Source organism: Elaeis guineensis, chromosome 8 (genome assembly GCF_000442705.2).
Source record: "Elaeis guineensis isolate ETL-2024a chromosome 8, EG11, whole genome shotgun sequence".
In the NCBI taxonomy this organism is placed as follows: domain Eukaryota; kingdom Viridiplantae; phylum Streptophyta; class Magnoliopsida; order Arecales; family Arecaceae; genus Elaeis; species Elaeis guineensis.
Genome location: NC_026000.2, coordinates 135,231,647 through 135,247,880, shown reverse-complemented (window position 1 = coordinate 135,247,880; position 16,234 = coordinate 135,231,647). Strand labels below are relative to the sequence as shown.

The 16,234-nt window shown below is 35.0% G+C and overlaps 1 protein-coding gene across 3 annotated transcripts; it reads left to right on the top strand.

The window, feature by feature from the left end:
• The first annotated feature begins 6,535 nt into the window (after window positions 1-6,535).
• On the top strand, window positions 6,536-15,490 carry LOC105049364 (uncharacterized). 3 transcript variants are annotated; one of them, XM_010928983.4, is made up of 11 exons: window positions 6,536-6,741; window positions 6,978-7,083; window positions 8,730-8,790; window positions 10,563-10,676; window positions 11,656-12,006; window positions 12,554-12,933; window positions 13,358-13,457; window positions 13,578-13,637; window positions 13,721-13,807; window positions 14,805-14,933; window positions 15,058-15,490. In XM_010928983.4, the coding sequence occupies exons 2-11, from the start codon at window positions 7,007-7,009 to the stop codon at window positions 15,358-15,360; spliced, it is 1,662 nt and encodes a 553-aa protein (XP_010927285.2). In that variant the 5' UTR covers window positions 6,536-6,741; window positions 6,978-7,006; the 3' UTR covers window positions 15,361-15,490. The 3 variants fall into 3 exon arrangements, with proteins under 3 accessions (XP_010927285.2, XP_010927286.2, XP_010927287.2); XM_010928984.4 differs by lacking the exon at window positions 13,578-13,637; XM_010928985.4 differs by lacking the exons at window positions 13,578-13,637; window positions 13,721-13,807.
• Window positions 15,491-16,234: the final 744 nt, after the last annotated feature.

The following is a 16,234-nucleotide window of genomic DNA, read 5'->3' as shown; positions in this document are numbered from 1 at the left end:
CATGAGATGCAGTACAATGGTCTCTTCCTTGACTTCTAATAAAAGTCTATGCTCTGTCTATAAAATAGGAAGGATGTTGTGTAAGGTAGCCACCAGGCCGGCGCACGCGTATATAACATTTTTTTGGTATAAACGCATATATAACATTTAGAAGCATGTTTTGCAATCTTATATCCTCCTTTCAGAGGAGTAACTCTCTTCCAGCACTACCAAAGATTCTTGATCATTATTTTTTTTAAATTTTTTGATCCTTAAAAAAAAAAAAAACCAGTCCTAGCATCCGATGCTACTATCAATAAACTTCTATTTTTTTGGCACAACCAATTCACTTCTATTAGTAGACAAGTTTGAACCTTCTCGGTTCGTAAGAATTTGCTAGACATATCGTTTTAAATAATGATGTTAAAATCATTATAATAGCCATTATAACATTGGCAACCACCTCCGCTTACATTATCAAGACAATAATGTAAAATATAGCAACAATTATTTTTCATTATAATGGACCTTCACAATATAAATAATGACCACTTTGTTTATTTATATTTCCTTTAAATAAAATAATATTTTTAAACTTTGATTCTTTTTCTCTCAAAATCACTCAAAAAATGATTGTACAAATATAAAATACATATTTCTATGTAATAAATAAAGAACAAAATTGACCCATTATTTTTTCGTTGTTTCTTGTTATTTCCTATAGTAACATCATCTTAATAGCCATTATTTCAATGATTATTCTAGAATTAAAATTTTACACATTATTTTTTGATATGCCTAGATGTAGCAATTCAAAAGAAGAGGTGAATTAGATTCTTTTAAAATTTAAAATAATAATATATTCTAATTATAATTGGTGAGTACCAATGAGATGAATGTAGCGGAATAAAGCAATAGTGATATAAAAATATAAAGTAAAGAAGCAAGAAAGAGAAATAAGCACAATTTAATACAACCAAATTTATGATGATTCTATGCTAAATTCTACATCTACTTCTATTTTTCAAGAGTACCCACTTGAAAATTGCACTATAATCTTAAAGATTATAGTTCGATTACTTAATTCAGATTCACAATCAATCCAATTGATTTTGTATATGCTCATTAAATGAAATCTTTCCACTTGTCCCCAAGACTTGGTCCGTGCAACTGTCCAATGTCAGACTAAGACCCATCTCTCTCGTAAGTTTCTATGTAAACAAACTTACAAAGAAAAATAAAGAGTGCAAAAAGAAATGGAATTGAATAAGTTGCTGCTCTAGAAAATAAACTTGTTTTAGCACAATTGAAGCCAAGGTTGACTGCTTTTTAATGCTTTAGCTTCTTCTTCTTCAACTAATTAAGAGTTTTGAATGGTTATTGAGAGTGTACTCAAGATTGCTCAATCAGTAAATGCTCTTAATTCCTCTCAAAAAATTAAATACACTCTTGAATGATGGCTTGAATGCTCTAAGCTTTCAATTCACTATTTACTATCTTTTTCTTTCTTTTCCAATTTGCTTTCTTGTGTTTAATAGCTTTAATTTTGATTTGAAAGAGGTAATCAAGCTATTGTGGAAGCCAAACTTGCCATTGAAGTTGAGTTTTGCATATTAGAAGCTGTCAAAAAAACTTGCCATTAAGTTGTCACCTGTAGATGAGTCAACTCATCTTCTTCAAGGATCGACTTGTTTTTTTTAGAGTTGACATGTTTGGTTCTTCGAGTCAGCTTACGAAAACTGCATTTTTAGGTGTTCTCAGTCTTTCATTTACAGCCATCCAAGAGTTGACTTAAGTAAAACTAGGGTTGACTTGTCAATCTGTCATCTTTGGGCATTCTTTATCTTTTGTTTATAGCTATTCTGGAGTAAGCTTGTGTAGAACTTAGGATTGACTAATGAGTTGTGTTAGTTCCTTCCAACATGTCCAAATTAATTTGGGGATTTCAAGGAGTCGACTCAAGAGCACATAAAAAATATAGATTTTTTGTATTTATCTGTGGTCATTTAAGGGTCTATTCATCAAAGCTAAAACTCATAGAATTTGTCTTAAAAATCCTTTTGACTTAACTTATTTGAAAGGCTCTCTCTTCATTGAATGGATTATTTTGAGCACTTGAAAAGCTCTGCAACCATTCTTAAAGTACTTAATTGGTAATATTTGCATTCAAATATTTTGTTATCGTCAAAAGTAGAGCCTTAGGTCAATATTTGAGAATAAGATGGATTTTTATCAACAGAGGTACTAGGTAAAATTTTCAATTAGCGACTATCAAATATCTGATTAATATCTCTTTACACAATTTTTATATGATCACAACAATTCATAACTTACTCTTTTAAAAGTTATGTTCATTGCATGACCTAAATAACATATCGATGATTATAAAATCACAAGCATCTATCAAAATTTTCCTTTATAACCTCTCATATACAACATGTGTGTTAAATTTTATAGTCCCTAATTAGAATGTTGTGCTTCAGTTACCCCAAAAAAAAAAAAAAAAAAAAAGAATCCTATGCATTAAATTCCAACATGCTTTTCCCCCTCTTTCTTTTTGAAAAGAAATACCTAGATTTTGCATATACCTATGACTTCAATAGCTTTACCTATTGAATAATTATATGTTCATCCCCTGGGCAATCTTCTAGTGAACTACCAAGGATATGGCCTTCAAGGCCAGTTTTATATGCTTAACATCTTCTCAAAAATCAAAGTATATGATCACTCACTTTAGTAGAAAAGGTTCAAAGTCGATAAAATTTGACTAGAAAAGGTCAGCAAACCCAAACTTTCATTGCTTTTTCTTTCTTCTGAGTCCACCTTTCCACGCCACTCCTTTCAGCCCTACAGTTTCACCACGGTAAAACTCCAGGTCGTACCGTGGGCTCGAGGGTTCCTTTGTCGCCACCTTTAGCTTGTCCTGCTCCTTCTAATTAGGGTTCCGTAACCTACCTTGGTAGAAGGACAGACATCATTATCAATCTTTTTCTAAGACAAACTTCAGTGGCATAAAGATCATACTGTCAATGATTGCCGAGGCAGAACGGGTGCACAACTAAAAGCGAAGTCCTACGTGATTCATTCCCCCTCTATATCTTACCAATAGCCATAATATCAGACTCAATCATGTGGAACCATGTCCTTTTGTTCCCCACGTATATGGGTATTGTCCAGTAGTACATCTCCTTTTTAAATGTTTTGTATGTTTGTGACATCCTGATAGATAGAGGTGGCAATGCTTAATAGCTTAATATGTTTAACTTATCTCAATTGTTGTTGATTGAATCAGACTATCTATTTAGCAGGTATATATTTCTGACCTACTTAATAAATAGGTCGATTTTGGATTGATAGATTTATGAATTTTCGGATATCTGATCTGATCTATACTTTATGCAATCCTGCCACCTCTAACCGTAGGTTTTTTTTTTTTTTTTTTTTTTTTTTTGTGGGGGAGATTTGATTTTTTATGCTTTGGATATTATATATCTTGTATGTCCTCAATGAAAGATTATATTTTGTCTATTTAGGATGTGCACAAGTTTTCTAGTGTTCGTATGGTGAATAATGTGCATTTTAAAAAATTATTGATAGGGGATGGAGGATTTGGTTGATACCTGCCAGTCTATTATTAGATGAAATAAATGTATGAGAAATATCTACCAAACCAACAAAAGAAAACCAGTAAAAATTTAAACTCAACCAAGGCATATGATGTACTAACGGAATGGGTTGTACAAGAATCTGAAAATTATGGATTCCTTGTGAAATAGTCAAACCAAATTGATCATATCTTGTCGCATGACAAAAGTTTGTGCATGATCTTCTCTCCGGTAAAACCATGCAAAAAAATAGCAAACTATTTGTACGAATTTTTGCAATCAAAGACAAAATATAAATAAATTATTTTGTGGGCAATATAATTTTGCAAAGCCATATAACAATAGACATTCTATATTACATATACCAAGCGATTTTATGGATGAATCCAATTATACATAAAGTGGAAATTCAACAGCTTTCTTTTATGCAACATTGTAGTATTCGTTCACTTGATTTTTATAGAAATTCTAACTTTCAGGAAACAATAAGGTGAAAAGTTTAGCATCTTAATTTCATTAAGTAAATGAAAGTGCAACAAAACAACCAAGCTTCATAGAACAAAGATAGAAAAACAAAAGGAAAAAAAGAATTAATAAAGAAAAACAAATGAAAAACAAGGGAGATAGATAGAATTATGACAAGGTATCAACCAAAAACAACCAAATTTAAAGGAGGCTAGCTTAACTGACATCAAGCAAGCGCTGGGAACTCTAATTCTGAAGCAAAAGAGACTAAGGCTCAACATATCTGCTTCACTGTATCTTGTTTTCATATTCCTTCTCAGGTTTTCAAAAGCAAAAACAGAAAAGCAAAAGCAACAAGAAGCAAGTCCTTGATATGATCTTTTTCATCATTATTTCCATTTCTCTGCCTCACATTTGGTTCCCAGTCCACCTTACTGAAACTTACCCATATTGATTTCAGTAATAACCATTCCCACATCTACATATCCAATTGATCACTACTAGTTGTTTTTAAATTTCCAAGAAAGATAGATAATTCTGAAGGTGCAGCAACATGATGCTACTATTTTGATCAGATCTAGACCTTACCTTTACCCAGGACGCTAGAAGTATTAGTCTGTCCACCAAAGAAATTCTTGTCGTTCTTGGACCACCAAAACATGATCCTTTCCTCATCAAAACTTAAGGCTAACTCATCCGTTAGGTGATAGGACAAAAATCCATCAAGATTTGCCGGCAAAATGTGGAGGGAATGGTTTGCTTTGTCTCTCACCATGCGGTGACTCTAAGCAGAAGGAAAAGAAGTAAATCCGCCACCAAAGTAAAAGTTTCTGATGATTCGTTTTGTACTCTTGCGTCGGCGGTTGGGTAAAAGTTTCTCCAGGTAAACCGGTGAGCATACTCTCGAAGTGACTAGAAAGTAGATACCGAAACAGAGATGGGACTTGTTTCCATTAAATTAGTTGATTCTTTAACATGGAATAGTTTGATGGCCCATGTCGTTCGATCTTGGACCATCCGATTAATGAGCTCTAAGTAAAAGTCCCTTCCTTCCGACAAGCTGGTGGGACAGCATAAATACGTACTCTCTCTCTCTAACGTGTCTCAGAAGAGATGCCAATGAAGAGGACAGCATCTAATAAGGAAATTTAAAGTATACAAGAAACCATAAACTATATATAAATACAACAAAAAAGCTGATCCAATGCGTAATTAAGCACAAGTATTTAAATCAGGGATAACCAAGCTTATGCATAGATCTTCTGAGCTTGCCAGGTTCTATTCAGATGTGCAGATTATGCAGATACTAAAGGATGTTTAAGAAGAAAAGTTTATGGTTCCCTGTTACATTTTGTGAATATTATAACAATTGCATGGCAAAGTTAGCATTAAAGTATAGATACGTGAGCTGTAAATATAGTCTTGTATGCATGAAGTTTTGCTGAACATTTTATGAAGAATTATGTAGCCAAGTTGGTTAGGAAGGTAATTAATGCAGGGATTAGAAAACAGCTAAGCTGGCTGGTTTAGCATGGGTATTGACCTATTGGAAAGCTCAGTTGAGTACCAACAATGACTCATTATTGGGTCAAGCCAATCTGAGATCAGTTATGCAAGTTGTATATACGACGCTAGCCTGATTTCTTAGAACATGTGGCCTTGTTCCATGCATGATATTTCCCTTCTGTATCATGTTTGCCAAGAAATATTATGTAAATTTCGTTTCCTTTTTGTTTGAATACTGTGTATAATTTCATCTCAAGTAGAATTTCATGCAATTCTGGCCAATAACTTGTGCATAATATTCTCCCAACTTTTTCTCAAAGAAATCACTTGTGCACAGTTTATGACTATGTGCGGTCCAATGTTTGGTCAGAGCACTTTTGGTAAAGGTTTCTCCTGAAAGGCATCTGGTTCTGCCAAGACCATGACTCTACCAGTAGCAGCACACCAGCTGTGACCTCATCTCAGTTATTACCTTCCTTAAAAAATCTATACCTTAGATTGCTGATAGGTTACTACATTAAAATTAAAAATGGCATGGTGGTTCTCTTCTCATACTCCCCCCCATGGCACCAAAACTCGAGAAAGCTAGACTACTAACCCAGTGCCATCTTTACATAAAAAGTTCCATATGGTCATCTTGGAAAATTCCATGGGAAATGGATTTGTTAGGCTCATTCCATCGCCATCAATCATATAACTACACTGCATCATCTAATGGAGGTTAGTAGATGATGCGAGTTAGTTCTCCTCATAGATTAATCAATGGTAGCCCTTAACAGAACCACCTGCTCCTTTGCTGTGCTAGTGTCCTTATCATAACCACTGGCTGTTTCTCACCTAATGGATGCAGTTATTTTTTTTTTTTTAATGTGGGCATGGTGATTATGAACAGTCCTTACATTTTTTGTTTTAAGGTGGGCCATCTTCGCTTTTAGGGATTTGATTGTCTGGATGCCTGTTAAGTGTGTCTATATATTTTTTCTGTTAGTGTTATTTCTCCCTCCCTGGAAGCTAGAACTTACTCATCTCTATAAGCTGTGTTTTCTACCCTGTCCAGCCCTTTGTCCTCCCCATCATTTTCCCAGGAAGATTTGTGCAGTTGGAGGGGGTCTCTCCATGACTATCAGGTGCTTGTTTCCCAGATTCCCCTAAAGGGCTGGGAATGGACAGCCTTTGGAATTCTTAGGTAAGGTTCTTCTCCCTTGCTAGTTTTGATATGGGTTCATGGGCTTTTTCCATCTCCTGGATTCTCTTAGATTATAGGCTTGTGTATATTGGTGATGTTCTTCTTATTGGTGGTTATTTTTTCCCTTTGAGCAAAGGTTTTATAAGAATCTCAACTGAATGGTTGCTGGTATTGGTTTAGTGGGGATTCAGTATTCTTTTTAGTTAATGTGCTAAGATATTCTAATGGATTCTCAGGTTTTTTGGAGAGTGAGGCACTTTTTCTAATGGCAGAAGATATTATGGAAATCCCAGGAATTCATTGCCACTCATGTTCTTCTCTCCAGGAGTGGCGTTTCCGGAGGTAGATATTTTGATCAACATGCTCAAATAAAATGCCAGGGTTTTTTTTTTTAAAAAAAAAGAAAAAAATTCTTAGTTCTCTCAAGATATAAATTGTACATGTTAATGGAGATACATTTTGAGAAATGAATATGATAATTTTGATCCACTTTCTTGAAAGAATAATTTCGTGGCATGTGATGATAAATTGCTTTCTTGACTGAATTGAGTGTCAAATGGAAAATTCCGTGACAGAAAACTTTGCTGCTCAGAGCAACAATTACCCCATGTCTCTTATTATTGATGGGAAAACACTGTATTTAATCCATTTCTATTTAACCTTATCTTCGTCTTGATGATGGGTTACCTGTCCATGGAATTTCGTATACAGATAGAAAATTTGATGTACTTTATAATCATCTTCATATGTTAAATCCTGATGGACATTGATAAATAGATTCAGCTTTTCTACTAAGACAGAAGGTATTTGTGGATTGAGATATCATTATCATGCCTGAGGTTTGGTCAGCCGCGATGGTGTTGTCAGCTTTTATTATGGCAGATTTTCCTGACAGAAAGAGGAATTGTGTGATCATAGGGCTTACCAAACATGTTAGCCATCTGATCTTTTGTCAGTATGACTGTTTACATACATTGCCTTTGCCTTTGGTTGCTGTTTTGCTTTATTCTGAAGTAGATGTAAGCTTAAAGTTATATTTGGGTAAGCATCGGACGCATGCTTGGGAGTGATATCATATTATTTAGGCTTACAAGTTTTTTAAGCAAAGGGTGGAAAATTCCACCTATTTAGGTTTATAAGTAAAGGAATTTTGTTAGACTTGCATGCAGAAAGTGAATTAAGTAAAACACCAGATGTGAGAATGGAAAGATGCTTCAAGTATATTACTTCATTGAAGGTAAAACACATTGTGTAATTTTGTTTCTATAATGCGCATGCATGCATAGGAGTTTGTCTAGTGCAGTTATTTACAAGCCCTTTAATGCTTGTCAACATATTAGTATGACCAAGATACGCCATTTTGGTACCCGACCCCATACCGGTGCTCTGCTGTCACTGTGTTAGCATGCCTGGTATGGGGGCCAATTCGGTGCACCAAATGTAATACATTTGGTACACCCTCATACCATAACCATATACCGGTACCAAACTAGTACGACATGGTACATCCCATACGATGCGGTTCAGTGCAGTTTGGTGTACCTTGAGTATGACCTATATTGTCTTCTCTCTGTCTTAAAGATACTCAGCGAGTTTTATTTATCAACCTCACATTCTTGTTTCCTCTCTGTTCTGAATAAAAGTCTTTCCACTTGTTGACCATCTCCCAAATTGTCAATCATGAAAGCTATTCTGCGACCTATCTTTTGTGCATTAAGTTCACATAATTTTATCATAGTAATTGATGCTGCCATGTATTATTTTAGGCTAACTTGGTCATATATAGCTTGCTTCTACATTAATAAACATAACCAACAAGATTTATTCCATATCTTTGCATCTCTCCAATTGTTTAAGTTTCTTCTATTTTGAATCTGAAACCAAGGTGTTTTTGTGGATTCTATTTTCTATAGGCTCGTTAGTATTGTTGATTGCCAAATGATATGAACTTATGCTTTATTCTGACATTATTGCACATTCAATTTCAGCGCATCAGGAGTGCATGAAGATATATTAAACATCTCGCCTCGGCTTTCCTATCACAACCCTGTAAGCATCCAACTCATCTTCATTGACAATTTGATTCATTTGCTAATTAAATTATACCTCCTCTGTGCATAAATTGGTGATCCAAAAGCTAGTATGCTGCAACAATCATTTTTTGTTATACATAAGCTTCACTTTTTCCCTGTATTTTGAGCTTCGAAAGGAAAAATCAAATCAAGTCTTGCTTGCATGTGCATCTAAGAGGTCTCCTTATCAGAAAAATGAGAAAAATGATAAAAGAGCATATAGGCAAAAGAGTGAATTCCCTTTGTGAAGGAGCAAACCTCAGAAAGCATATAGACAAAAGAGTGAATCCCTTGGTGAAGGAGCAAACCTTAGAAGGAATTCTCCAAGCAAGAGCAACTCATTAGTCTAACTATTCGAGCAAGAATTAAAAACCTCCTGCATTTACTTTTCCTTTGGAAACTTATTTCTATAATTTCTTCTAATTAATCTAGTTCCATGCTATCAAACTGCTTGTGGAACTTTGCTTCTTCTTTTATTTATTTATTTATTTATTTATTTATTTATGCATATGACTGGTCAATAAGAATTTCCATGTTAAAGGAAGACAATGTTGAGTTTCATTCAGAATGTGAACGAATCAGTTCTAGTGAAGAAAAAGCAGCAGCATTATAGAGGAAGCTCTTCTTGTCAAAATCATTTCTGAGTACGGTTATTACTGACAAGACCCTTGCTCTGTATGGCTTGGATGATGGTAGAATGCAAAAGCATCCAAAACTTTTTATTTGGAAAGAGTTTTTCCCTAAAAAGGGAACCATAATATGCTCATATAAAATAGATTCCTTCATACTTCAAGCTCCTAAAATTTTCCCTTGTTCTATCATTTTTTTCAAGCAGAGAATTTCTTTTAATTTATTCAAATTCCCGACTAAAAGAAAAAGTTATGCATAAACTTCTTTGAGTTTTTTGATGAAGTGATTAGCACAAAATGCTAAAATATTGTTTCTTATACAGTTAGGAAGCCTTAGCTATCTCTGCACCCTTATTTTAACTAGTCCTGCTACTATTGGCTGATTGATCTCCGTCAGCTTGCCTTTTATAAAGCATCAGTTTCAATGTGATTCATGCTTTATTTAGGCAATGAAGTCATTATTTAATTTGGTTCTACTTCTACGGAGGTGGGCATTAATAACTTTTCTTCTGCTCTGTAAGGCCTGTTGAGGAAGAATTCCTTACAGTACATTGCATTATAATGTTCTCTATTAAGTAGATTCTAGTTATTAGTTAAAGTTCAGTGACTGGTTTTTAGTGCATATGAACTAGGATATCTAGAGGATCACAATTTTAATTTCCTAAATGTCAATTTGCAGATATCAGAGAAACACTCATGTTGAACAAGATTAACCTCTTGGTATGGTGATACCACCATGTAGATTACTGGAGAGACAACAAACAATTTGTCTCCAAACACTAGCACTAAGATCTGATGTTGATTAACTTCAAAAGTTCTCCTTTCTTAGCTTAACCAGTGGACAACCTATATTATATTATTATTCTCAGTAGATCTCTGATTCTAAAGTATTTATAGCTGGTGATATTATTAGTGTATAGGTGTGCTAGTCAATGCATATATCAGATAATGTATTCCTTGGCAATAAGATGCGAATAGGAGACTTTTTTATGCACTTATCTGCACTGTTGGAAAATTGCAATCATTAGAAGTTCAATGAGGATGTGTTGTACGAATGTTTATGTTATATTGGATAAATGTTTCTGGATCTTATCATTCCTCATTAAAATTCAACATGCAGGCTATACACCTAGAGAGAAGATTACATGACCGAAATTCTATGAGCTTTCAAAAGATGGCATCAGTGTGTAGCCCGAGAACATCCATTTCTTCAACCGAAACTCCAGGTTCAAAGGTTGTTCCTAATACTTATTTCAGATTTAAGGATACATTGTCAAGTATCCAAAATTTAGTTTAACAGTCAGTATGCACATGCCTGTTACTAAATATTTGTATTTAAAATTTTCAACAATCTGAGGTAGAATTCTTTTTTTGTTAGAGTAACTTCAGTGAATATATTATTGAGACAATAACTTAAGTGAATATAGAGCAAACAAAATAAGTGTGGTTGCTTTGTTTTGCAATCTTAAGCTAGAAAATTTTTAACTGTTTGATTTTACACAGGAGCATGTGAAATACGTTGTGCAAATAACTTTCTTTTCTTTGAAAAAAAAAAAAGAGATGAGTATCTTCTTTATCTTCTTCCAATCTGATACTGTGTTGGACCATAATACATCTGAAATAATGTGCATACCTTGCCTGTTTTTGGTCAACAGGGTCAAGCATATAAGATGGGTGTTAGAGTTGAGAATGCTAGGGAATATTCATGGAAAAAATAGGAAGGATCAGTTAGATACGATTACATTCAGGAAGCACAACAGATAACCAACTGAGGGTAGAGTGGCAGAGGATTGATCTATCAAAGGGTTAGGAAAAAGTGGAGGGGTTGGAGGGCTGGTAAGTTTGTGAGAATGAGCTCGAGAAGCTTGTCTTGACAAATGATGTATCAATGGAAATGAAGGAAAAGAAGGAATCAATAGCCAATCCCATATATTTGTTAGTTGGCTTCTTTTTCTTTTTTTCTTTTTTTTTCTTTGTTTTTTCCCTTACTTTTTATTCATTCAAATGGTTCTGTTGTATTTGTGGCTAGAGATCCTCATGCAAAAGAAATTTAATATTAGCCATTTTGTATAAGCAGAAAATTATTTACTCAAAGAATGACTTCCTTGGTCATCTACGTGCCCTGTAATTCATGACAATGTAAAGTACTACTGCATAAATACCTATTGATTCTAACTTTACAAATGACTGACCCTTCTGCATGTTTCATGAAGTCTGTTGCAGAATTAGTTAAGGAGATCTCCACTCTTGAGCTGGAAGTTATACATTTGGAACAGTACCTCCTCTCACTATATCGAACTGCTTTTGACCAATATCTAGCTAGCTCCTCTACTGTTGCAGGCCATGTCTCTAGCCCTCCTGTAGAATGTCATGCAGGACATCTGAGACTAGATTCTACAATTCAGACATCACATCAGGCAACTCATTCCATTAATCTTGATCTAGTAGCGGACAGACCAAGTCATCCTCAAATCGTTCAGCGAGTTGGCAAGAGTGCCTCCGATTGCAGGCATACTGAACATTCACCTGCATGTGATTTGGCATTTAGTTCAGGTCTCAATGATGTAAGTCCATTCCTTTCAATCATCATTTATATGTACTCACCATGAAAAACCTATCATGCTTCCTCTTTATGATTTAATAAACCATGGGTTTTAATATGCTTTCTCATTTACTTAAAGTTTTGTATTAGGATAATGAAAAAATTTCACCTTCCTATAATCAGGGTTATAAATTAACCGATTAAGTTTAATATAATTACTTAATTTATTCAAAATTAAAAAATAACCATAAATTCTGGGCTTTGGTATGCATTATCCCGTTAACCTTTGGAGAATATGTTTCTTTTTTTTTTTTTTTTGTCATCCTGTATAATATGAGCATAAGTTCCTGGATTTTCATCACGAAGACAACATGGCATGTTCCATCAAATACAATTTTTGATTTTGTAAACTGCTAGCATGATTAAGTCATTGTAATACCTAAGTGCTCGTAAACTTCATATGAGTGTGTCATTTTCTCCCCCTGTTCTGAAACCAGAGTGCATGATCACAAGAAATCTGTAATCTTTTTGTCTGATTCATGCTGCATATATGTTTGATTGTTTTGCAGGATATACCAAAATCTGTTTCTGGACATAGAAGTCTTGCAGATCATCTTGGTGCCTCTATCACGGACCATGTGCCTGAAATTTCTTGTAAACTTTCTGAAGATATTATCAGATGCATTTCTGCTATTTTCTGCAGACTTGCTCCAGCTCAACATGTTGTGCAGATGGCTTCGCTTACTCCATCTGTGTCATCTTGTAGCACATTTTCTCCACAGGATCCTAGTGATAATTGGAGTCCTCAGTGCCCCTATGAAGCAAGTCCTTCTCAATTTGAATCACTTGAAGATCAGAGCTTTCAATATGATGGTATGGTAGAAGTTCCACAGATACGTATCGATGGTGACAAATTTGGTTATGCCTCAAAGATGCTCAACATTTTTAGGTAATTAATCACCTCGAGGAGCACCGAATAGAAATCCTCATTACCTATCTCTACACATTTTTATAACAACCAAATAACACGAACATGGTTTCTGTAGAGTATATATAGTGATTTTCAATGAAAATAACTAAAAACACCAAGAGGTTATCTCATTACACCAAATACATCATTACGCATGTGCTAAATTTGACAGACTTGCACATAGTTATATCATAAATTTACTAGAACATTCTATCATATGATTCCTTCTGATATACTCATCTAAAATAATTTCATACAGCCAAGTACAGTGTTGTTATGAGATATTCAACAAAGTTTAAAATTGCCTGGACCCTAAATAAGCAAACTATAAAATTAGGATAAGACAATACATTGGCTTACTGTAAGTTTCTTGATTTGTTTAATAAAATTTTGTCTGTAACAGATCTCTTATTCAATGTCTCAAGAACATTGACCCAAGAAAGATGGAGCACGATGAGCAACTCGCTTTCTGGATCAACATTCACAATGCCTTGGTGATGCATGTACGTTCACGCCAGTGTTCATCTAGATATTAGATTCGCATGCTTTTTCTCTTAAATATAAGTGGTATGTCTCATATGTTATACAATACTTATTTTATCATATTTTACGAGATTTCCCAGGCATTTTTAGCTTTTGGACTGCATGAGAATCACATGAAGAGCACATATTCAGTCCTAAAAGTAAGCACTACAGTGTACCAAGTCACACTTCGTAACCAAACATATGACCTTTCTCTAAGATATAAGTTGATTTACATATACAGGCAGCCTATAATGTAGGTGGGCATTCAGTAAATGCTTATGCTATCCAGCGCTCAATTATTGGATGCCAATCCCATCGTCCAGCATTGGTATGTCTTTCATCGTCATATCACCTTTAAGTACAGTTTAAATTAGTACTCACAAGATTATCTAATGTGTAGTTTTCAAAAATTAAATGTCAATAGATATTTCTGTTGGTTTTTTTTATAGTCTTCAGATGCATCAATAATTGCCCGGCCTCGCATCTGATTAAATTAGGAGTAATCTACACAAAATTCTTTCTAAATAAATACAAGGCCAAGAGATCTCCATTCTTAAAATTTCAGATGAATATGTTTCATTTTGTTGTCATTTCAGGGTCTAGGTTTTGCAACTTTTTTACTCTTTTGGGAAAATAGAATGAGAGAAGCCTTTCCAAGATGGGGTGAGCGTAGCAGATCACTGGTGTCAACACCCAGTGACTTCACTGAGACAGTTGACACCCTCAAGTCTGGCAACATTTTAAGGGCCAGCAAGGACAAACTGATCTATCATGAATTAGTGTTTACTACTTGTATTAACAAGAAAAAAATGCAGTGTCCAAGTCAGCTCTGGTTTCCTTAACATTCTATAATTCATACCAATTTCTGTTCTGTTGCTTTCCAATGATAACCATGTTTTTGACCATTAATGATAAAATAGAGATGGAAAGTAGCTCCATGTATTAAATTTTGCTCTCTTTCCTGTTCACCTCGACTCCTTCCAAGCCTTCATGGAATTTGATGGGTTGCTTTCTTGTTGCATGAGTTAAGTCTGGAAACTTTAGTGTAGGTTTCCCTTCCCATTGTCTAGTCCTTGAAATTCCATGGCGGGTCCTCTTGCCAGAGTTGTTGTAGTCACCAATTAAGAGAGAAAGAGATCTGATTAAGATCTAGACGTACAAGATTCACAAGCACATGAACACATGTGCTGGTTCTTCTGAATTGTAATTAAAAACTCTTTAAGAAAATGTTCTATCTAATGAATGTAGGCACTGAATTCTCAACCACATATTCCTGGGGAAGCAAAGTGTTATGCTCACTTGTGTTTCTTAACATTCATATGCAGTGGCTGCGCTCGCTCTTCACACCAGCAGTAAAGTTCATGAATGGGAATGGCAAGCATCCATATGCTCTTGATCATCCTGAGCCACTTGCGCATTTTGCTCTTTCTTCAGGAGCATGCTCTGATCCTCCTGTATGAGTTCAGCCTTATTCCTTATCATAATTTCTCTCCAATCACCTATTATGCAGCTAAACAATTGTTCTGTCGGGCTTTCAATGATCTGGATCTGAATAGAATTCTGTCTCAACTCTTTTAGGTTCGACTTTACACTGCTAGAGGTATCTATAAGGAGCTTGAGCTTGCAAAAGCTGAGTTCATGCAAGCTAATGTCTCGGTCCGAAAGGAACAGAAGATTGTTCTGCCAAAGATTTTATACTATTATGCAAAAGATGCATATATGGAATTGTCTGGTCTCATGGAGATGGTCTGTGATTCAATACCAGATGCCCAGCGAAAAGCCATCAAAGGATGCCTTAAAAGAAGGCTTGATAAGTGTGTTGAATGGTCACCATATAAATCAACTTTCAGATACCTTGTGCATAGAGATTTAGCCAAATAATGGAAAAGCCATCTTTTCTTACTTATTGTGCGTGATATTATATCATCTGATCCTTCAAGAGTAAACGATTCATTTGTGTATTTATTGTGTATTAACCATCCTTTATGTAATTCAAGAAATGCTTTAGTAATTTTTTTTCATAAAAGTCATCTGAGAGCTACAAACCGATCTTGACATGTCTTTGGTGACCAGTTATTTTTATTGCGATGACATCTGTGCTAGGTGATCAGTTCCCTTTTTTTTTCCAAGTCTTTTTTTCCTCCATCTAAATCACAGTGGTGGATATCTTCACTATTTTTTATCAGATGGTATAAACCGTATTGTACTAATTCAGTGCTAATATGAGGTTCGGAGGGTGTATTGATGCTCAATATGCCGAACTGGCTTCTATACTAGATATACTGATATATAATAGGATAGCACCGGTATGAGGCCTGATAGGCATACTTTGTTAAGGGGTGTTTGGGAGGAGATTAATACCGACTCCTCTGCTCTGCCTCCATCTGCTCCCCAGCCTCAACCTTCAGCTGGTATCCTAGGGGAAAAAAAAAAAAACCAAACACTAGTGGACAAAACTATCAATTCTCTTCAACCTACCCTACCTCCTTAAACTCGTTCCACCTTACAGATCTTTCCCTTCAAACTACCATCCTAGAATAGAAAGACAGTCATTGAATAGCCTTTACTCCCCTCCTCCTCAGCGACCACCTTGAAAGCCTTTTTTTCTTTTGGGGTAAACACCACCTTGAAAGCTTCCATATACACCAATTTGCATTTTTGCTTGTCCAAACTATCAAAGAGAACACTTCCAGCGCATGAAGAACACTGAAATCACTGTCGACAGGTGCCATAGACAAATGTTTAAGTCATGATC